Source organism: Pelodiscus sinensis, chromosome 4 (assembly GCF_052426305.1).
Source record: "Pelodiscus sinensis isolate ZL-2025 chromosome 4, ASM5242630v1, whole genome shotgun sequence".
Lineage (NCBI taxonomy): Eukaryota > Metazoa > Chordata > Testudines > Trionychidae > Pelodiscus > Pelodiscus sinensis.
In genome coordinates, this window is record NC_143055.1 from 52,103,778 (window position 1) to 52,126,405 (window position 22,628).

At 42.5% G+C, this 22,628-nt stretch overlaps 2 protein-coding genes across 6 annotated transcripts in view; one reads left to right on the forward strand and one right to left on the reverse strand.

Annotated features, from left to right (window-relative positions):
- The window catches only part of CRACD (capping protein inhibiting regulator of actin dynamics), a 191,594-nt gene that overhangs the window by 163,445 nt on the left and 5,521 nt on the right, over positions 1-22,628 (forward strand). For all 3 annotated transcript variants that reach the window (XM_014568709.4, XM_014568711.4, XM_075930382.2), the window contains 3 exons: positions 2,250-5,247; positions 13,058-13,248; positions 14,532-14,697. In XM_014568709.4, the coding sequence (XP_014424195.3) occupies positions 2,250-5,247; positions 13,058-13,248; positions 14,532-14,697 (3,355 nt within the window). The remainder of the gene's footprint in view (positions 1-2,249; positions 5,248-13,057; positions 13,249-14,531; positions 14,698-22,628) is intronic.
- Positions 1-22,628, reverse strand: part of AASDH (aminoadipate-semialdehyde dehydrogenase) — a 93,014-nt gene that overhangs the window by 6,378 nt on the left and 64,008 nt on the right. For all 3 annotated transcript variants that reach the window (XM_089777870.1, XM_089777871.1, XM_089777868.1), the window contains one exon: positions 13,008-13,149. The gene's annotated coding sequence lies outside the window, so the exon portion shown is untranslated. The remainder of the gene's footprint in view (positions 1-13,007; positions 13,150-22,628) is intronic.

Sequence of the window (22,628 nt, forward strand, 5' to 3'; positions counted from 1 at the left end):
TACTAATAGGGAGAGGGCTCCATGCACCCTTCCCCTCCTGATGTGGCCCTGCCATAATCTGATCATTAGGATTTCCAAAGAGATACTTCACAATCCAAAAACATTAAGAAAACTGAAATTTGCCCTTGCATAGGTGCTGGCATTTTGAGTGTAGAGTAATCCAGGTAAAAGTCTGCAAGCAAAGTCAACAAAGGCCTGACTCTACTTCAATTCCAATTTCTCACGTCCTGCTTGCAGCCAGATCTTCCTATCCTGCTGCCCCACATTCACAGGGGCCATTTCACAGCCCAGGGTGGAGTTGGGTGCCTGGCTGATGGAAGGAGCACCTACCTCTCTCCCCACTTCGTTCTCCCTTCTCCAAAAGTCATAAGAGGCCAGCTGGCAGCTTCCCTGGAGTTAACAGGAGTTTCCAGATAAGGGAGTGAGGAGAAGGGCCAGGTTGCTGCTGAACCGGATATTTATTCACAAGGCAGCAGGACACAGAAAAGAGAATAGCTGGCTGACCCATTTGCTTTGCTGTCTGTTCCACCTGCCTCCTCTCTGGTGGGAAATCTGTTGGCCCAGCAGCTTCTTCCCCCTCAACTAACAGAAGGCATTTTAATGGCAATGTGGTTGTCTGAGGGGTTGCAGAGTTGTGGTGAGTGTATTATGTCCTAAGGAAGGTTCATGGAGCTGGAGAAAGCACTCCCTGCACTGGGCAGAGTGTGGATCAGCTGTTTGCCTAGAACCAGTCAGTCTCCTGGCGTGGCTGGGTCAAGCTGACATGCAAGAAACAAGATGGCAGTCAGCAACTGGCAGTGGTTCGGGAGGGGCATCATGCAGTTTGTGCAGGTACTGCAGCTGAGTAAAAGCTGTTGATAGAGAAGCAAACATACACATGGAATCAACAGAAATGGAGGGCTTATCTCCACTGCTCCTGGGAACCTACTTTTCTGCTTGGGTAGACAGATACACACTAACTCTGCTTAAGCTAGCACGTTAAAAATAGGAAGGAAGCCAGGAGTAGCTCTGGCTAATGGCCTGGTAGAAATTTGCCTGGAACCTCTGGATGGCTTATCTGAGCTGTTGTTGCCTGTGCCACTTTGTGGCTACAGTGTGCATTTTTAGTAGACCAGCTTTAGCCGAGCTAGCATATCTGTGTAGCCAAGCTGGGGAGTACGCACTCAGCTGCAGAGTAGATATACCCTAAAACAGTCAAAATACTTCTGAATCACTAACCCACCCCATGGTAACCGGGAGGTGTGATGACTGCTGCTTAATGAAGAGTCACACCTCTCAAATAGCACTGAAAACTGGCTACCTCTAAGTTTCCCATGATTTTTAGGTGGCTCCCAAATTCCTGAACTAGCAGCTTGGGGAGACCCAACTAATAGGGTTTAGCAGAGCCAGGCAGAGAGTAGCAGTCACACACCATTTCCTTTGTCATTATTCCTTCTGTCCTTGTCATCATATTTAGCTGCTCTATGCAGGGCTGCATGCTCTTTCTGTGGGACACAATACTTTTGAACAGGTACTTAACAGAACAAACTCTGGAGCTTACAAAGTGGTTCAATATGGGGCAGTGCTGGAAATGTGAATGTTACAATCTAATACCTTCACATCATGAGTAGCCAAAGTGAGGCCTGTGGGTTGGGTGAAGCCCTGTGTGATTGAGGCCACCCTCATGTGGCCTATGATGACCACAATCCCAGCATACAATATTCCTCAACGAGCTCATTGGCCTCCTTAAGTTTTGGCTTTGTGTGTACACACTATGCCCCAGACTCAGGTTTATGATGAGGATGGCTGCTATCTACTCCATTTTATACAAATCAGGGAAGGCTAAAGGCCACATCTGAAGGTGCTGCTGTAGGTCTTGGTTAGTCAGAATTTAGGCACGACTGATTCACATGCCTTAGTGTAAATTGTGATTTATTTAATATTATAATGTTGTTGCTGCCAGGATGTGTCCTTTCTTTTACAGAATATTACTCCTAAAAGGTGGAACAGGTCAACATATTGTTCAGTTACTCTAATATGTCATGGGTTGTGATATAGTAACCCATGAATTAATGTGTGTGGACTCTGTATTCAAATAAAGAAGAAATATGACTAACAAAGGATGAAAATAAAATGATCTATATCTCAAACCAATTTAAAAAACAGCAACTAGTCAGTTCACAACTGATTACTTTACCATTCTGTACAGTGATGAAAGGGAACAATAACCATATTAAGTTAGTAACTCAGATATTTTTTTCTAATATTAGGAGTCACAAAGCATAACTGTGCCAGAGTTTGAGCAAGAAAACCCAGAAACCCAACATTTCAGCGAGAGATACCCAGATGACAGTGGGCATATTGCCACAGCTAAGCCAACCCAATTCAGAGAAGAGCAAAAACATTTTGAGGTAGCAGATGAGAAAACAAAGCAAGATGATGATTGGAGAATGCACAAGGCTGAAGAGAAAAGACAAATGGCAGGATTAGAAGAAAAAAGACATCTGGAAGAACAAAGACGCCAGGAAGTTGAACAGATGCAAAGGGAACAGGAGAGAAAGAGTTGTGAAGAAGAGAAAAGGCAGCATCTTCTTGAGGAGGAGAAATATTTGAAAATAGAAAAGCAAAGGCAACAGGAGGGGGAGAAAAGACTACAAGAACAACAGAGGCAACAGGAACTAGAGAAGCAAAAAAGACAGGAAGAGAGGAGACAACAGGAACTGGAGGAGCAAAAAAGACAGGAAGAGAGGAGACAACAGGAACTGGAGGAGCAAAAAAGACAGGAAGAGAGGAGACAACAGGAACTGGAGGAGCAAAAAAGACAGGACGAGAGGAGACAACTGGAACTGGAGGAGCAAAAAAGACAGGATGAGAGGAGACAACTGGAACTGGAGGAGCAGAAAAGACAGGAAGAGCACAGACTGCAGGAACTGGGGGAGCAAAAAAGACAGGAAAAATTTAGACAACAGGAATTGGAAGAGCGGAGGCGAGTGGAACTGGAGGAGCAAAAAATAAAAGGACTGGAAGAACAAAGCTGTCATAAGATTGAAAAACAGCATCAGGAGGACGAAAACAAGAGACAAGTGGATCAACAAAGACAAGAATTAAAAGAGAGACGAGAACTTGAGAAAAGACATCTTCAGGCTGAAGAGAAACTGCAGCAGGAGGAAGAGGCGAAGAAACTGGAAGAACAAAGCCAACATCAGAAGGAAAAAAAGAAAAGAGAAGAACAAACTCTGCAAAAACTGGAGAAGCAAAAGAGACAAGAAGAACAAAGAAAATATGAGCCAGGAGAACAAATGCACCTGGAGAGTGAAGAGAGAGCACAGCAGAGAAAATTTATAAGGCAAGAGGGATCAAATGAACAAGACCTGGAAAAAATACATGTAGATGAACAGTATCTGGAAAAGCAAAAAGAACAAGAGCAAGCCTTAAGACAGAAACAGGACAAAAAAGATGTGGGTTCTGTGGATGCTGGTAGGGAATCCCTGGAGAAGCAGCTTCAAGAAGAATCAAACCAACAAAAAACAAAACGGGCACAGAAAGGAAAGGTAGTAGTAGAAGAAAAGGTAACACCAAAACAGACGAGAGCAGTTAAAACTGAGGAGCAGGAGAAGACAGGTGAAGAACTAAGGTGGCAGGAAGTAGATGAAAGGCAGGCTATGCACAGACCATTCACGTTTCAAGTGTCATCAGGAGAGAAACAAATCATATTTCAGAAAGTGAATTTGAGCCCTGTTACTCCTGTCAAAGAGGCAGCACACCATTCCGCCCTCAAAGAATCCAAGACCCATATATCTAGCAAAGGTTCTCATGCATTCCCATCCTCTTTGTGTGTCCCCCATACAGCTATTTTGGTTACTGGAGCACAACTTTGTGGCACTGCCGTAAATCTGAATCAGATCAAAGATACAGCTTGTAAATCTCTACTTGGTTTGACAGAAGAAAGAAAAAACATGGATATTCCTCCTCTAGAAAACACCCAGAAAACTACTTTTGATCCCAAACCTAGCTGCAGTAAAATGAAATATACACAGGAGACGAACAACCAGGACATATTAGCTGAATGGGCTTCTATTAGATCTAGAATCCTAAAGAGTGCCGAAACCAGCAAGCTAAATGAGAGAGACCGAGTAAGCATCTGTAGACACAGTGATGACTGGACACTCAAAGGACGAGGCAGTTCTTCTCATGGCAATTTAAGGAAAACCCTGTCTGCAAATGCAAAATTTTCCATAACACCAGCATGGCAAAAATTTTCAGACACCTCAAAAGCTGGTGCAGATGCTGAGAGTGCAAGTGCTGCAGAAAATATCGAAGCAGAGAACACAAGAAAAAAGACAGATTCATCCAATCAGGCAAATGACGATGTGGCTGCTCACAAAGAGACTCTAGTTTGTAAAGATAATGTGACTGAAATGGCCATGAAAAGTGAAACACATCTTGAAACGGCAAATAACACAGAAGGCTATAAATTTGCCAAAGATCTTCCATCTTTCCTTGTTCCAAGCCTCTCTCATTCTCCAGGAAAAGAACTGCCCCAATCAGGATCTCCAGCTGCTTTGGAAAGTCTGGAGAACACTGGTACAAGAAAACTGGATAAAGGAGCACCAAATGAAGAAGAAAATGTTTCTCCATTTGGGATAAAATTAAGAAGGACAAATTACTCCCTGCGTTTCCACTATGATCAACAGGTGGAGCAAAAGAAAAAGAAAAGGTACAGTGCAGGAGATAGTTTTGATGGTGTACTTGGCCCACTAGTTGCAACAGAAAGTGGAAAAGAAACCATTAATAGCACTCTAAAAGACAATACATCTCCTAGCCCAGACAGAGAGAATGTCACTGTTAATGTTTCAAAAGACTCCTCAAATAATGTTTCAGAGAATTCACACACAACAGTTACGCTATTATGCCCAACCACTAACAACCAGATTCCTTTACCTAGTTATGAGAAACTGGTGTGCAAATTGTCACTCCAAAAGAAACCTGCATTAGCTCCAAAGCCCACAAACCAGACCCCACCGTCCTCTCCTCTCTCTAAAATGAATAAATCAAACTTAGCTGACACATTAGGACAAAAGATGGCTAAAACTGAATTAGACACTACCTGGAAAAAAGAAGACAATAAAGGGAATGTGGTGCACTCACCAGCACAGAATGAGAACAAAAATGAAGAGGAAGAAACCAGAGAAAAGAAATCATTCTTCCCATCTATCACCATGCCATGGAGAGAGAAAGCTGACAAAAAGCTTGATCTGCTGAGAAAAGGTATGTAATATAAAAGTGTGACGAGTAACTATGGACCATGTTTCTAGAGAGAGAGAGAGAGAGGCTGGAAGTGTGTGTGTGCAGAACATTGGCATTAAATGTAGACTGTTACATTTTTATTTGGTTTGGTGACAAATAAAATCAGGAGACTAATTCCATTCTCAATAAGTTTACAGTCTGGTTTACATACAGGAAAAAAAGATCAGATATAAATAAGTGATATGCTGGTGTGTCTGATAGTAGCATGCAGCATCTCATCTAGTTGTGGTCTCTTAAGGAAGTCTGTTGTGTAGTCGCAAGACATGAATATGCACAGAAACACTCTTAATGTTTTTAATTAAATAAGTACTACTGGGAATTATGTGATTATGGGAGATTTTAACTTTCCAGATATAGAGGACAAGTGTTACCATTAATACTAATAGTAGGGCTCAGATCTTCCTCATTGTGATAGCTGACAGATTTCTTCACAAAGTACTTGATGAACCAAGAAGATGTGATGTCACTTTAGATTTGGTATTGGTGTGTAGTGAGGATATCATAGAAGAACTGGCAGTGGAGAACAATCTTGGTTTGAGTGATCATGAGCTAATTCAGTTTAAACTAAATGGAAGGATAAACAAAAATAGATCTGCAATTAGGAACTTTGATTTCAAAAGGGCTAACTTTTTTTTTAAAAAAATAAGGGAATTAGGAGAATGGATTTTGACTGAAGAACACAAGGATAGGAATGTGGAGGAAACTATCTGACGCCTGCATCCCAAGTAAGGGGAAAAATTCGTAGGGAAAGGTTGCAGACCACACTGGATGAACAAGCATCTGAAATAGGGGATTAAGAGAAACTCTTGAAGGTCAAAAAGCACAGGAGTAAAGGGAGAACCACCAAAAGCCAAGCAGAGTTGGACCTTGCAAAGGGAATTAAAATTAACAAAAAGGTTCTATAGCCATATAAATAAGAAAAAAAAAACAAGGAAACTCTGAAGATGGGGCAAAGATTAAAGATCATTTAGGCATGTTACAACATCTAAACAAATAAATACTTTACCTTGTTTTTTATTGAGGCTAATGAAGCATTTAGGGGCAGATACAGGGTGGCTAATGGGAATGAGAGCATGGGTAGAAATTAGTACACCCAAGGTGGAAGTCAAACTGAAATATCTTAAGGTGACTAAATCAGGAGGCCTAGATCAGCGGTTTCCATCCCCTCCCTGCCTGCCCGGTCACAGCACTCTGCCAGGCCATGCCCCCAGCTGCTAATGAGCCTTGCCTGCTTGGGTGCTCCGTTCCCCATACGGTGCACGCCTGCAGCACACTAAAAATTCTCCTCCCACGGTGAGTGTCACTGTGGGCTGCCCTGGTATGCCATGGCTGGAGCCGGCCTATGGTGAGGCTGTCCCTACTGGAACAGTCTTACCACGGTCCTGGTTCCGGCTCCAGCAGCAGCCACGCAGCCCAGCCAGCAGGGCTACATGGCAGGTTGCTGCTCCATGTCCTTTCCATTGTGGATGGCATATTCAGGACCAGGGAGTGGAGCCTTCACAGCCATGATTGTCCTGAGGAGGACCAGGTTACAGGCCTTGGGGAGCTGCACTGGGTGCTTCCCTTGCGGGGTCTCCCCAGCCAGCTCCGGCCTGCACCATGTGTCTGGCCACTTCCCAACGTCCCAGGACACCGCAGCCAGCAGCACTGGTTTGAGTTGTGTGGGGGGAGCTGAGCTCCCTGACTCAAAACAGTGGGTGTCAAGGGGGCTAGTACCGCTCAGCTGTCGGGTGGGAGCTGTGAGCCCAAGATGCACATGGGCTGTCACCCTGCGCCTCTAGGCCCCAACTGTTAATGTCCTGGAGAGGAACTCTCAAGCTACCAGAAATGTGTCCCTGGCCCATCACATGTGCTGCAAACACCATCGATCCCATGTGTGTGTCGGGGGCTGGGCTTTGGCCAGATCTGGCAGGGAAGGGGCAGGGTCTCTTCCCAGCTGCAGAAGAGAGCTTTGCTGTGTAGCGGGAAGGTTGCAGCAGCCTTAGAGCAGCCACGACTCAAGCAGCAGCATTCAGCTGGTGGCTGGGAGGCAGCGCAGGGCTAGATGGGGGCGGGGCTAGTGCTAGGGACTCTGAGGCTGGGAAGTTCTGAGGCTGGGGGCTGGCACAGGAGGGGTGGGGCTAGTACTGGGAGGTTTATAGGAGCAGGGCTGGCACAAGAAGGCTCTGGGGATGGGGCTAATATTGGGGGCTGGAACTGGTGGAAGCTTTGGGAGGGTTGAATGCTGTGGGGCTCTGGAAATAGGAGGCTGGCACTGGGGGGTCTGGAAGGTGGGGCTCTAAGGGATAGGGGTCTGACATGGGGGGGCTCTGAGGGCAGAAGGCTGTTACTGGAGGGGTTCAGTGCAGGGGACTCTGGGGTCAGTGGCTGAAGCTGGGGGGTAGTAAAGGGGGGGTGAGGGGCTCTAGGGCTGGCACTTTGGGACTCTGAAAGATGGGGCTTTTGGTGGACGAGTAACATTGTAGTTGAATATTTGCATATTCATTATGCACCAGCTCCTGCTCTGGTTCTTGTTGAAGGGGGATGTGGATTGCAACTGCTTTAAACACTAAGAGGAGGGGATCACCACATGAGTGTAAAGGGTTTGTTTACCCAGTTAAAACTGGGAAGGGAGGGGAATCTCACTCATACACTCAACCACACTGAGGGTACGTCTAAACTACATGGCTCTGTCGACGGAGCCATGTAGATTTGTTTGTTTGGCAAAGGAAAATGAAGCCGCAATTTAAATAATCGCAGCTTCATTTAAATTTAAATGGCTGCCCTGCTCTGCCAATCAGCTGTCTGTTGGCAGATCGGGGCAGTGTGGATGCTCCTGAGCCGACCTGAAAGCCCTTTATCGACCTCCCCGGTAAACCTCATCCTACGAGGCATAACGGGGAGGTCGATAAAGGGCTTTCAGGTGGCGCAGGAGCATCCAGACTGCCTCAATCTGCCGACAAACAGCTGATCGGTAGAGCGGGACAGCCATTTAAATTTAAATTAAGCTGCGATTATTTAAATTGTGGCTTCATTTCCCTTTGCCGATCAGCCTCATCTACATGGCTCCATCGATGGAGCCATGTAGTTTAGACACACCCTTAGGGTACGTTTAGACTACATGCCTCTGTTGCCAGAGGCATGTAGATTAGGCTACCAGACATAGTAAAATGAAGTGGCGATTTAAATAATCGCCGCTTCATTTAAATTTACATGGGCCGGTTGTCGACATCAAAGGTATTTGTCGACCACCCAGGTAAACCTCCTGGGATGAGGTTTACCTGGGTGGTCGACAAATACCTTTGATGTCGACACCCGCGCGTCCAGACTATCGCGCTGAGCCAACAAACAGCTAATCAGCTGTTTGTCGGCTCAGCGCAGCAGCCATGTAAATTTAAATGAAGCGGCGATTATTTAAATCGCCGCTTCATTTTCCTATGTCTGGTAGCCTAATCTACATGTCTCTGGCCACAGAGGCATGTAGTCTAGACGTACCGTTACAGTGCCAGGCAGGATGATAAGGCGAGCAGAAGGCAGTTCATGTTTTCTGATCTTCCCAAGTTGACTCCTGAGCTGGTCCACTGGCCAGGCAATCTGAGGAGAGGGCATTCTCGGAGGCTCCACTTGATAGTCAATCAACAACCTGCACCTGCGTCCCTCTCTCCTTTAAGGATCAGCCAGGTGCAGATTCTGAGTTTCTGGGCCTCTTGGGGCCGTTTGCACTGTGGTTTACTCCTGCTGTTTACCTCAGAGTTTTCCCACCTCAGACATTCTTCTGCACTTACTCAGGAAAGAGATAGGGGGTTAACAGATAACACTAACAATTTAGGGAACCAAATAACATCATTAACAGGTGAGAAAGAGAACAACATCCATTTTAACTCTTTTCTTGCTCCTCCTCATTTGCCTCTAACAGTCCCCCCCTCCCCTCCGGTCCCCTGCTGTCTTTCGACGGACTAGTCGACTATCTGATAAACTTTTGCTTATCGGATAATTGACTAGTTGCTTAGATCCCTAGTTTGCATAGCGCTATTGAGGCTGGCATTGCAAGGTATTTACTTGCCAGATACTCTAAACATTCTTATGGACCATAATGTTTTCATCACCATTCCAGAGGATGTGTTCATGCTGATGTTGCTAGTTTAAATAAAAAAGTGTTAATCAAATTTGTGACTGAATGTATTGGAGGGAGAACTCTACGTCTCCTGCTCCATGCTTTCACCCATGTTTTGCCATGTTTTGTGTTATGGCAGTCTCAGATTATGATCCAGCATATGTTGTTTGATTTAAGAACACTTTCACTGCAGATTTGACAAAATGCAAAGAAGGTATCAATATGAGATTTCTAAAGGTAGCTATAGCCCTCGACCCAAGGTTAAAGATTGTCAAATGCCTTCCAAAATCTGAAAGGGACAAGCGTGTGGAACAGGCTGTCTGAAGGCCCAAAAGAGCAATTATTTGACGTGGAAACCACAGTATCTGAGCCAAACAAAAAGAAAATCAAATTTCTGTTGGTGGCTTCTAACTTGGATGATGAAAATGATTGTCAGTCTGCTCTGCTTTGGATCATTATCAAGCACAATCCATCATCAGCATGGATGCACGGCCTCTGGAATGGTGGTCAAAGCTTGAAAAGGCATACAAATGTCTAGCATATCTGGCACATAAATATCTTGCAATACCAGGTATAAATGTGCCATGTGAATTTCTGTTCTCACTTTCACATTACTCTGTAAACAAGCAGGCAGAATTATCTCCTTTAAATGTAAGCAAATTTGTTTTAGCAATTTGCTGAACAGGAACTGAATGGACTTGTAGGTAAATTTTACATTGTTTAATTTGATTGCAATTATGTAAAAAAAGTATATTTGTAAGTTGCACTTCCACGACAGAGATTGCATTACCATACTTTTATGTAGGGAATAAAAATACTATTTATTTTGTTTCTTTTTACCGTGCTAATATTTACAATAAAAATAATAGTCAATACTATATACTTTTTATTCTGTATTGTAATTGAAATCAATATATTTGAAAAATACAGAAAACATCCCAAAATACTGAAAAAATGGTATTCAATTAAAGCTTAATAGTACGAGTAAAACTGCAATTAATCGGGACTATTTTTTAATCTTTAATAATTTCATAGCCCTACTTTGTAATCTCAGCTAGAGATCAAGGGTTTATTACAGGAATGGCTAGGTAAAGTTTGGTGGTCTTCAATGTGCAGGTTAGATTCAGTCACTGTTTTCCAATTGATGTGTTGCTAGGCCCGAACAGCTGGGCTGAATTTTTTGAAAAACTATATGCAAAGTGGCCCAAGTATATAATCCTTGGTGTACACAAACCACTGGGTTCTGGTTGTCATGGGTACTTAGTAGGACAGCATAAAATGGCCCAACTCAGTGTGCACACTGCCATAAGGAGTGGAACAGCTTCCACTGTGCCAACTAGGGACTGATCAAATGGTTGGGCTCCATAGCAGCAGCATGCCGTTGGTCATAGACCCCACCTGTCCCCTGAGCAACACCTTTCTCTGTGCATAGCTCCTGCAGGCTGTGACTGGTCAGGTAAACCGCTTAAATCAAGAGAAGAGGGCAAATTTATTTGGAGACCATGTGATGGTGTGCCTCAAAATAATTAAAAAGTTGGTGTTCTACAGCAGAGAAGCAGTTGGGAATCTCTGCAATGTTACGCTAACCATCATGTATCTCTTTAGATAACTTGTATATATCTCTATGAATCACTACAGCCTAGAGCCTCTGTTGTAGTGCAGTGGCTTTGTACCTTACCACTGGTAGATCAGCATAAGACACACATCCCATCATAAAGTGACCCTGCAGTGGCAGAGAGAAAGAGTAAAGTGGCTCCTCAGCCATCCTTTCCCAGTTGCCAGCTAAGCAGTTATGGCGATAGCTTCCCTGTGTCCCATTGCTTCCTACTTGCTTTACTGTGGAGGGAGATTTGTAGCTTCAACATCATTAGAATATGCATTATTATATTGAGCTGAAGGTGGGGTTAAATAGATAGAAGCAATGTAGACAGAGGTGCTGTGTCACTGTAAAGACAGATCAGAGGCACAGGGTAAGATGGTCAGAATCCGGGCTGTCACTGGAAACTTCGCTTCAAATTACTACTTTCAATTGTTTGCTTTTTGAAAGCCGTACATGTTTTTTTATAAAGCATTGAATGAGTTATTTTCCTGAAACAGCAGCTCTATTTTTACAATCTCATTCACAACAACCATCTTTGGGATTTTCCTTAAATTTTTGTTTTTCCCTAAGCCTTTTATGTAAAGATGATGTGTAAAAACAACTAGGAGATGTGCTGCTAAAATAAAGAGCAGAGAAGGACCTAAATCCAGGAGTCCTCCTGAGTTTTTGTGTTTCACTCAGCGTTGCAAGTATCTTTGTGGGAAATAATAAGACCTTTGCAGGAGTACCAGAAGTGGTGCTCTCAGATACACACTTCTTTAATCCTGAGTGTTGGCCCAATTTTCAGACTCTGTGGAGAAGTCTCTAGCTACTTGCTGAAGTCATCCTAAACCTTGAATGCCCGGAGAGCTCCAATCCAGAATTTCAAATGTGTATAGCATATAGTAGTAGAGTTCCCAAACTCAGAAATTTCTGAAGTGGCCCCAGGTCACCTCAGAAGGGTGGAAGAGCTGGGGTCAGGAGACTTCTTGTGCTCCCCTGCCTGTGCGCCCTTGACGGGGAAAAGGAGACTTCGTGTGCTCCCGTTTCCAGGTATCAATTGGCCTGGGGGCTAGGGAGCGGCAGGGTGGCTGCGGGCTGGATCCACTGGCTTGGCGGGCCAGATCGGCCTACGGAGGTCCCTTTGACACCCTTGTTCTAAACCAACATATCAAATAACTCCTTGATTAAATGGTATATTTTCCAGAAGTAGCCAAAGGCAGCAGTTCTATACGATGTGAACAGAATAATACCCATTTTGACATTTTTAGGCCAGACCATTTTAAGCTACAAGATTGTAAACAAATTTTGAAGAAGTGAATACCTCTCCCCTCTAAACTCTCATCCCAGAAATTTCATAAGCTGCTGCTCTGCTACGGGCTCTAAATCAGTCTCTAGAAATAGGAGATAATGTAGAACCATGTCCCATTGTCAAAAGGAGGCCAATATTAAGATGACCAAATGCGGTCCGATACCTGTTTATGTGAGATCACTAGCTATCATTTTCTTTGATTCATAAGTTGGATGTGAAAACACTAGTTTCCAGCATGTGATCTCCATTCTTGTATCATTCAGATTAAGATACTGGGATCATCAGTCTCTGTGGATTACCCCTTTGGACTCCATTTTATAGAAATAGCATTCATGGCAAGTTAAGCCCACACTTTGGCAAAGCTGGGCACATCTGGTGTAAAGAAATAAAGAATCAAAATAGGCAGAAGTTTAATGGGAGGTTAGGGAATCCAAGCATTAAGGTTCCTTCACCAAAGGTGCAAAGGGTGTGGTTGGTTCCATATGTGAAATTAGAACACAAGGCTGAATTCTTGCCTAGAGTAAGAAATTAATACCGAGGATGAATTTGACTAGCTAAGTATAAGTTTGGACCATTATAATGTCTCTTCTTGATGTGTAACACATCTGCTCCAGAATATGATACTTAATGCTTGAAAGGCTGTGATTAACACTGAGTTCAATGTATTTAAACAAAGCTTGCTATATATATTTTGCTGTATTTTATATTTAAGGTAAGAATGAAGGAAAAATGAATACCTTTTGTATTGCACTCAACTCATCATCTTTTCCCCTCCTTTTTCTTATAGAAAAGCCAGTTCTCCAGAGCCGACACTCTCTAGATGGCTCCAAACTGATGGAAAAAGTTGAATCTGCACAACCACTCTGGATTACATTAGCACTACAAAAGCAAAAGGGATTTCGTGAGCAGCAAGCTACCAGAGAGGAGAGGAAACAAGCCAGAGAGGCAAAACAGGCTGAGAAGCTCGCTAAAGAAAATGTAAAAAAAAAAAAAAAAAAAAAAAAAAAGGAGCTTCAGAAAACTTTTTTTAAACACTGATATCTTGGCTTAGCTGTATTTGAATTTCTATTCAGTTTGTGAAATTTTATAAAAAGCTAAAGTGTTGTTCAGCAAAATCAGGTGGTAAGTCTGGAGTTTAACTTTGCACAAATGAAGAACATGGCAAACCAATTGTCAGAACAAAAGTAAACTGTTACTGAATTTCAATCTGATCTTCAGTCATTTCATGAATTTCACTGAGATTTTGCACGATGTTATCAATTATGTATGAAAGATGTGCACAAAGAAGCATCATTATCAATTTGAGGTTGCTACTACAGGCCTTTACCTATACAGGCAGTCCCCGGGTTACATGGATCCAACTTACATCGGATCCCTACTTACAAACGGGGTGAGGCAACCCCACACTAGCTGCTTCCCCCCAGCAGACTAGGGAGACGCGAAGCTAGCGCCCCCTCCTCCCCCAGCAGACCAGGGAGACACAGAGCGGCTTTTCTCAGCAGACACCTTAGCTTGAGAATAAAGGATTGAGGGAAGTGAGGTGTGGGAGAATAAAACTGAGCTCTGGAGAAATGTTTGGCTAGAGTTTCCCCTACAATATGTACCAGTTCTGACTTACATACAAATTCAACTTAAGAACAAACCTACAGTCCCTATCTTGTACGTAACCCGGGGACTGCCTGTATTGGAATTTCTCATGATTTTTCTTATTGGAGGGCCCTCTCCAACATACTATAAAAACTCCGCAGTCCACCTATGCCTCAACTGTTGTTCTATATATAAAAGCCAAGGCTGATATTAGGGGGTAGCAAGCAGGGCAGTTGGCCAGGGCCCCATTCTACAGGGAGGCCTGTGAAGCTAAGTTGCTCAGGCTTTGGTTTCAGCCTAGGTAGCAGGGCTTCCTTCAACTTTCTGTCCTGAGCCTCAGTGAGGCAAATGTTGGCCCTGCTTGGTGGACCCCATGAAACTTGCTTACATTCTCCCAGTGGGCCTCCGACTCCTAGTTGAGAATTGCTATGACCATTCCCCAGGAAAGCCAATAAGAGCCCTCCGTCGGATTCTGAGGATACAGTTTAGTTCTAAAACCTGTCTAAGTTGTGCACCAGAAAGAGGAGTGCCAACAGCTAGGTTCTTCAAGCTAGCTATGTTAGGATGAGGCATAGCATTTGGGATAAACTCAAGTAAGAGATCTCTTATTTGCATATAATAGACAATCCATAATGGACCATTTCTGAGCCAACACTTTTCCTTCTCCATCATAGGCTGCTGTAAGCCATCAGTCAGATAAAGGCAGCAATATCAGCAAAACAAGTGTACTGCAGAAACCTATACCTCAGGAAGATGAGAAGAAAATTGACATGGCTGTGTCAAGGCTAGAACGCAGAGAACAGCTCAAAAAGTCCAATACTCTTCCTACTTCTGTGACAGGTACAGTAATCACTCATGAAAACACAAATCTATTCCTGGAGCCCGCAAATCTGTGGGTATTCATGTTTGTGGATCATTTTTGCAGATCAGATGTGGATACAAATTTTGTGTCTAGAACCCTGCAGATTTGTGGCTAAACACTTTACATCTGCATCCATGAATATCCGCAGATCATTTTTGCATAACGCTGATGGAACGTAGATATAATTTTTTGTATCTGCGCAGGGCTCTAACCCTTCTGATAAGCAATAGCGCTAAAGAACTTGGAGAGAACTAGGTTATTTTTTGGCTCGTATATTATCATAATTGTAAAATAAGTTCCAGCTACAGCATCTTTATTATTTCAACAAGCAGGAATCCAGCTTGATTGTCAGATTCCCCAGTTAAGTCTGATGGGCTGGCAATTAAACAAGATTTTTTTCTACTCAAAAAGACCAGATTTAATCAGAGATTTTAAAAATGGAATTCAGAATGTAATTTTGACAGTTGCTTCCAGAAAAGGGGTGTAAGCAACTAGTCGACTAGTTGATTATTTGATAAGCATAAGCTTAAGAGATTGTCCCTTGACTTGTAGTTTCTCCTCCTCCCCCCCCATAGCAGGAACTGGTGCTATGGGTAGCTGGCTTAAAAGCCAGTTCTCCCCAGCACCATCTCTGCAGGGGGCACAAGCCTTTTAAATTAGTTGATTAAAATAAATTTAACATCCCTGTTCCACATTAGCACTTCTGATACAAAGCAAGTGTGCTATACTGATGAAGGCGGCAATGGTATAGTGACCAGGATTTATTTTACTGATAAGAGGAAGGATACATGTATGTTTTATGTAGATCATAATATTCTAGAATACAATATAAATTAAAGTTAAATTGAAATAGGATTCCTTATTCACATTATGAAAAGCATCATTATTAATTACTACAAAATAGATAATGTGTAAAATTTCAGGTTTATAGTTTTTAATAAGGACTACTATGAAGTATTTCCTACTGCTTTTTGGTTAGAATTCTTCTGTCATGGCCTTCTATTACTTACTATTTGGAGAAAAACGTGGCGCGGGAATGTTAAGTTACATAATAGTTAATATGTATTCTCAAGTAGGAATCAGTCAACGTATACTTTGGTATACAGGCAGTCCCTGGGTTACGTACAAGATAGGGACTGTAGGTTTGTTCTTAAGTTGAATCTGTATGTAAGTCGGAGCTGGCGTCCAGATTTAGCCGCTGCTGAAACTGATCAGTTTCAACAGCGGCTGAATCTGGATGCCAGTTCTGACTTACATACAGATTCAACTTAAGACCCCCAGGCGTCCCCAAGTCAGCTGCTGCTGAAACTGATCAGCGGCTGATTCCAGGAAGCCGGAGGCAGAGCAACTCTGCCTCGGGCTTCCTGTAGTCAGCCGCTGGTCAGTTTCAGCAGCGGCTGACTTGGGGACGCCTGGGGCAGAGCAGCTGGGGTGCTGCCGGGTTGGTCCAGTAGCGCTGAGGAGCGGCGCTGCGGGACCAACCCAGCAGCGCCCCAGCTGCTCTACCCCAGGCGTCGTGGGCAGAAAAGCCTGGTCTGCTGGGGGGGAGGGGACACTAGCTGTGCTCCCCCCCACCCCCCAGCAGACCAGGGAGACGCGGAGCAAAGCCGCAGAGGACGCCTGCAGCGGGACAGCCCAGACACGCCGCGGCTGTCCCGCTGCGGGCGTCCTCCGAGGCTTTGCTCCCCGTCTCCCTGGTCTGCTGGTAGAGAAAAGCCCCGTTCGTAACTGCGGATCCGACATAAGTCGGATCCGCGTAACTCGGGGACTGCCTGTACTCTGTACTACTAAATGCCAAGGAATATGGCTTGTAATGGGCTGAAACTTGATGCAGTATTTCAACTAGTGTTGTCTACTTCCTCACAGATCAGTAATAGTAAATACTGCAACATTATTAACCAGTCAGCCAATATATACCAATGACTATATCCTGACGCCTGGAACAAGAATGAAACATATTTATCTCTGAACTACCAACCAGATATGCTAGACTCTTTCCTAATTAGGTCACTGGAGGCAATTTCTTTTTCTAGGTTTCTAACTTAGCCCCCATACCTTAAAATCTGAATTTCACAGAAAAAATACTTTTGCTATTCATAATGTAGAGATTTTCAGAGTTTGAAAAGCTTCAGAAATATGTAATAATTCCTGGGCTGACCTCTCTTGTTTTAATCAAAATTCCTTGTACCTGAAGGCACAAATATTGAACTTGATGTCACCTTGGCCATTATTTACCTGTGAGATCAAATGCATAATTAGCAGAATATAACAGATATCAATAGCTGCTTATTATGAATAGAAACATCTGTTTGGCCGATGAAGGTTATGACTGTGCAGTGATTTAATATAAAGGTCTAGACTAGAATCTTATGATATTATACATGTTAATCTACATATATTTGAGAGAGTTTGTCTGAGAGCATGTCTACACAGCAGGGCCAAAGTTGAATTAAGGTATACAACTTCAGCTACATGAATTGCATAGCTGAAGTCGAAATAGCTTAATTTTGTTTTTGGCACTGTCTACATGGCAGGAAGTTGAAGAAAGAGCACTCTTCCTTCGACTTCCCTTACTCCTTGTGAAATAAGGGTTACAGGAGTTGGAGTAAGAAGTCCTCCAGCTCGCCATTCTTTCGAAATAATGGCTTGCTGTGTTCTTTGTTATAAACAATAATGGCTAGATGTGTTCTTTGTTATTTGGAATAAAGTCAGTTACTCCAAAATAATGCTGCTGCTGTGTAGACATACCCTGAGTGAGTGAGTTTATCTTTATTCAAGAAGTCCTCCTAAAGGGTAATAGCTAGGACCACCAAATATGGTATGCAGATTCCTCTTCTAACTTAAAGTTGGGTAAGGGTTCGGTTGTGCCAGGACAGTATAATGGGATGTGCCTAGAATGCTATTGTTCTCCATAACATGGAAAAGGAGTCTGCTAGCAGAGAAAGTTATGTAATGAGCATGGTGTTGGGAATAACAAGGGGCCAGAGCTGGGGTCTGGAACAGCTATCCTCATTGGGACAGCAGAGGGCAAGGGTGAGGTAAACATCCCTCCTGCCCCTCCGACCAGCACTGCTCCCACCATGGCCAGCCCCAGGGAGCCATTTCTCAGGAAGCATGGGCCCTGCGCTGGCTCCTGCACCCCCACATCCTCAAGCCTCAGCTCTGATTCCTGTGCCTCCCATACCACTGAGCCCTGAAGGATCCAAGCAATGCTGGATAAATTTTCTAGTGTGTAAATATACAGACACTATGTTTACATGTTTAGATATAATCTTTAAGGACTGAAATTTTTTTCAAAACCAAGATATTTCAGACTTGCACTGAAAGCAGCTATAACACAGGCTGTTTAAAAAGTGGTATTTCAAAGGCTCTGCTTCCCTTTGCAGAGCCTTTGAAATAACCATCTTTCCAATCTCTGCTACCAGCTGCTGTGCAGGCTTATAGAATTCCTACTGAAAAAAGTGGGTCAGACAGTTTTTATACTGTTCATGGTTTCTTAAAAATGCATACTGTGTCACACTGTACTGTAAAGTTTTGTTCTGCTGCTTCCAGTTAGATTATTTTTAAAAATTGGTTACACATTTGGCACTCAGTCTACTACAAGTGGACAAATGTCCACAGAAAGTGCCTCCACATCTGATACTTATTGGAACCAATGGTACCAATCTAGAGATGGCTCCTTTATCAGGGTTGAGCTGGGAGAAGATAAAGATGCTTGCACTATACTTGAGCCATTAAAGACAGGGATTATTCAGTTAATTTATAGTGTGGGATCATAATGTAGTAAAATCTCATTTTGCAGGCAATTTAGCGACAGAAAGATGAGGGAGATGTCATTGGGTTTGTTAAAATTTACAGAATCATAATTTCAATGGTGTCATACTTTGCAGCAGGGGGCAGGAGGGAAGAGGGATGGGACACAACTTGCTGTGGCTCCCAGCTTCTCTGGTTGGTGGAAATTTTAATAATACAATGTTGTTGGAAATGGGTTGAGTTGGGTATCTTTCAAAACCCCTTTCTCCTGCAAACATTACAGTATTAAGCATTATGAACCTAGAACAATTTATATACACAAGTTTTTTTAAAATTGTACTTTAACAGGGATCCATTGCTTATATAAAAAGAGAAACTGATCTTTCATGATCCTCATCTGCAGAACGCGCACACATCTCTGTACAAGGTAGATTTCTGGCCAAACATTTGCTGGGTACTAAGTATTTGCTTGTGGACCATGTGGTATTTCACACAACTGGCAGGATAAATCCATTCTTCAAGACCCATTCTTGCCCCAGTGAGAAGGTCATTTCTGGATGTGCTTGTTCATCCTAGACTAGAGCCATTATGCTACCTGCTATTTGCCTTCTTGGCCCTTGTTGGTAGCAGTTTTTCTCAGTTCAATTTTTGGAAAACATACAGCTCATGCACAGCTATGTAGCTGGAATGTTGGCCTTCAAATGGTAAACTCGGCATATGAATATCTCATCAGTGACTGTGTCAGCTGTTTTGAGCAAGGAGTGTCTCTGGAGACTGAACCAAATATTTGCAAGATGATAATTTGGTCTTTTCAGTCAACTTTTCAATACTGTCACTTCCTGAAAGGGCATGGAACCTTGCAGTCTGGCATATTTTAATGGGCTAGTGGATAGGATCACATTTCTGAGAGAAATATAGCACTTCTGTTCTCTACCAGCAGCCATCAAAACAATCTTGCAGAAATCTTGGAGCACTAAAACATGCATCTTGTACAAAAATCCAGAATTTACCAGTACCTTCTGTGGCACTGATGGCATTCAAGATCAGTTTAGTGTCAGTTTAGTCAGAGGAACTATGAAGAAACTCCATTGAATGGTGTGAGGTAAGAGCTTCATTATACCAGACAACAGGGAAATTAATGAAACAATTCTTCCAATGCTGAAACACAATTCTTCCTTCATGTGAGCATGAGACAGTTTCTTCATTGTGACACTAGAAATGTTTGTGGAGTTGATGTTTTATTGGAAAGGTGCAATGTTATGAAGTTTCTTCTAATAATGTTTTAATTGTTTCCTCTGTGTGATGCACACAAAGCATTTGCTCTGTTTCTTTATTAAAAAGTTTCAATCATATCTCAGCATGTGTCAATAGTTTCTGGTTTGTTAGAGAGCTTGTGTCTCAGTTACACCAGGTATGTTTGCTATGCTCTGCTAGAATAAGATATTGATCATGTTGTCAGTTCGTCCTAGCTTAGGAAAACCATGCAAGATACGCATGGAGTTAGTTTTTTTTTTCCTGGCACATTCATTTTTCTCTCACATTCTAACATCAATTGTGGTCTCAGAGTAGTTTGTTGCAATCAACGGAGAAGCCAATGCTGTGCTCATGCATTTTTGTATAAGCAATGAATTGTTAAAGCAACAGGCACCTGAAGTGATTATGTATATACCACACAGTTGTCGAGTATATGTTGGAAACCAGGGTTTCATTCAAGCCCTCAGAGTCATGAGGCTTTGCAATAAAATGGCAGCTTTAAAATTGCGCTCATGCTTCTTGGTTCTAAAGTCACTGCAACCTTCACTGCATCACTTTAAAATGAAGTATAGGTCTCAGTATTTTTTTGAGATTTGGTATCAACTATGGATCCTTGAAACTCCTATGTACTGCAGAACAAAATACTTTTCTGTTTAAAAATTTAGTAGCTGAACATGGAATTGTTATGGTATTATTGACATAAGTGCTTTCTTCTGTGTTTGGTAGCACCACCCCTATTGAAATTTTGAAGAATTCGTTTCTGCACATAGGTTGGCTAAAAACTATGTCCATATCCCATAGTTAAAAAACTGCTATATAAATCTTTCTCCTAAGCATATGTTCCTCTTCACTTTCATTCAAAGCACATATTTCCCTGTTCTTAGCCTCAGCATTGACCACATCTACACCTCTCTCATCCATTAGAGCCTCTCAGGCAATTTATGAACTTCAGATACCGGTAAGCTACACACTTTGCAGTAGTAAAATCACTATTTGTTTGTATTGCTTTTATCTTGATACAATATACTTATTCTTTGTGTAGCACTCTGTTGGAGAGGTAGTAGCATATACATGGATGTCTTTTGGTTCAATGCATCCACTTTACTTTCCATGCAACGTTCTCACAAAGAGTAATTGCTGCATATAGTGTGTTTCATACTAAAACTGTGCTTCATGGATGCCTTCAGGCTTTCAATTTAGGGCAGAAGGAGATGTTCTCAAAATTAGTACAAGCCTTGCCCACATTTGGCACTTTCTTCTGATGGTTGATGTACCTCCACTCTAGCCTTGCAAATTCATTTTATTGGGCACACTTCTTATAGCAAATAAACACAACCCTCAGTGGCACGTTAACCAGGTCCTCTTAAGTAGTATTCTCCAAAGATTCAGCTACTAGTTGGTACTCTTCACCACCACATTGATGCCTAAAAATGATCAAGGACTGTAAAAAATTACGAGTCTAATTCATTACATAATGTAACAGGTTATGAAACTACGTGCATGCTATTTTCAGATGCAATCATATATTTCTTTAATGCTTTACCCTTAGCTCTGAAGTTTATTATAGTTGGGATTATTGAGGGATGATTGCTGGATGTCCATGTCATAGTCAACTCCTCCTCTTCAGCAATTAAGGTTTGACCCTGGTACCGAGTATTGAGAATATTTGCAAGAAAATGAACTAGAGATAGGGCATGTCTCATTTGTTTCTTTAATGCTTGCAATTTAAAAGAGAACTATGCAATGAGAAAGTTAAAGATCTCACTCAGTTCCTTCCAAACTTCAACTGCTGTTTTATTGCTGATGCTATTTCCCTGCATTTTGTTCAAGGCTACAGAAATGGATTTCAGGATACTCAGCATATGTTCAACATTTGTCTTAAGCCCAATGTTGAGAACTTTGGCTGTGACACTGCCATCTATTTTTTCATGATTTTGTTCACAAAGTGTCATCAGATTAGGCCATTTCTTGATATAGGGCTCAAAATAGTCCACTGCTGAATTCCATTGCATGTCTTGTGGGAGAGTTAGCTTGGTTCTTCTAACTTTTTTCAGAGCAGCTGCTGCAAAGTGGTTGTGACAGAAGTATTTTGTAATTTCAGCAACATTAACCTTTATGTCTGGAACACTAAAGTCTTTGCCTAGGAGCTCTATCAAATGAGCACAGCAACCATATAATGGTAGCTTGGGACTCTCTTCACTCTCTCCTAAATTTCTTCTAATCTTGGATACATTCACAACATAGCTTGTGACCAAGCTGCATACTAGACATTTGGATTTTTTTCCCCTCAGTTATAGTTTTTATTGCTACCTCTTCAGAGAATCATAGAACCAGCAGGGAGCTTAAGAGGTCATCAAGTCCATTCCCTTGCCTTCATGGCAAGACCAAGCACAGTCTAGACAGACACCGGTCAGGGATGATCTAATCTACAACCTCCCTGGCTAATTTATTCCAGTGTTTAACCATCCTGACAGGAAGTATTTCCTAATTTCCAACTTAAACCTCCCTTGCTGCAATTTAAGCTCATTGCTTCGTCCTAACCTCAGAGGCCAAGGAGAACAATTTTTCTCTCTTCTCCCTTGTGACACCTTTTTAGATACTTGAAAACCACTATCATGTCCCCTTCTTTTTTCTAAACTAAACAAGACCAATTCTTTCATTCTTCCCTCATAGGTCATGTTTTCTAGACTTTTAATCATTTTTGATCTTCTCTCGACCTTCTCCAATTTCTCCCTATCTTTCTTGAAATGTGGTGCCCAGACCTGGACACGATACTCCAGATGAGGCTTAATCAGCACAGAGTAGAATGGAAGAATGACTTCTCATGTCTTACAACACTCCTGCTAATGCATCCCAGAATTATGTCTGGTGTGTGTGGTTTTTTTTTTTTTTGTTGCAACAG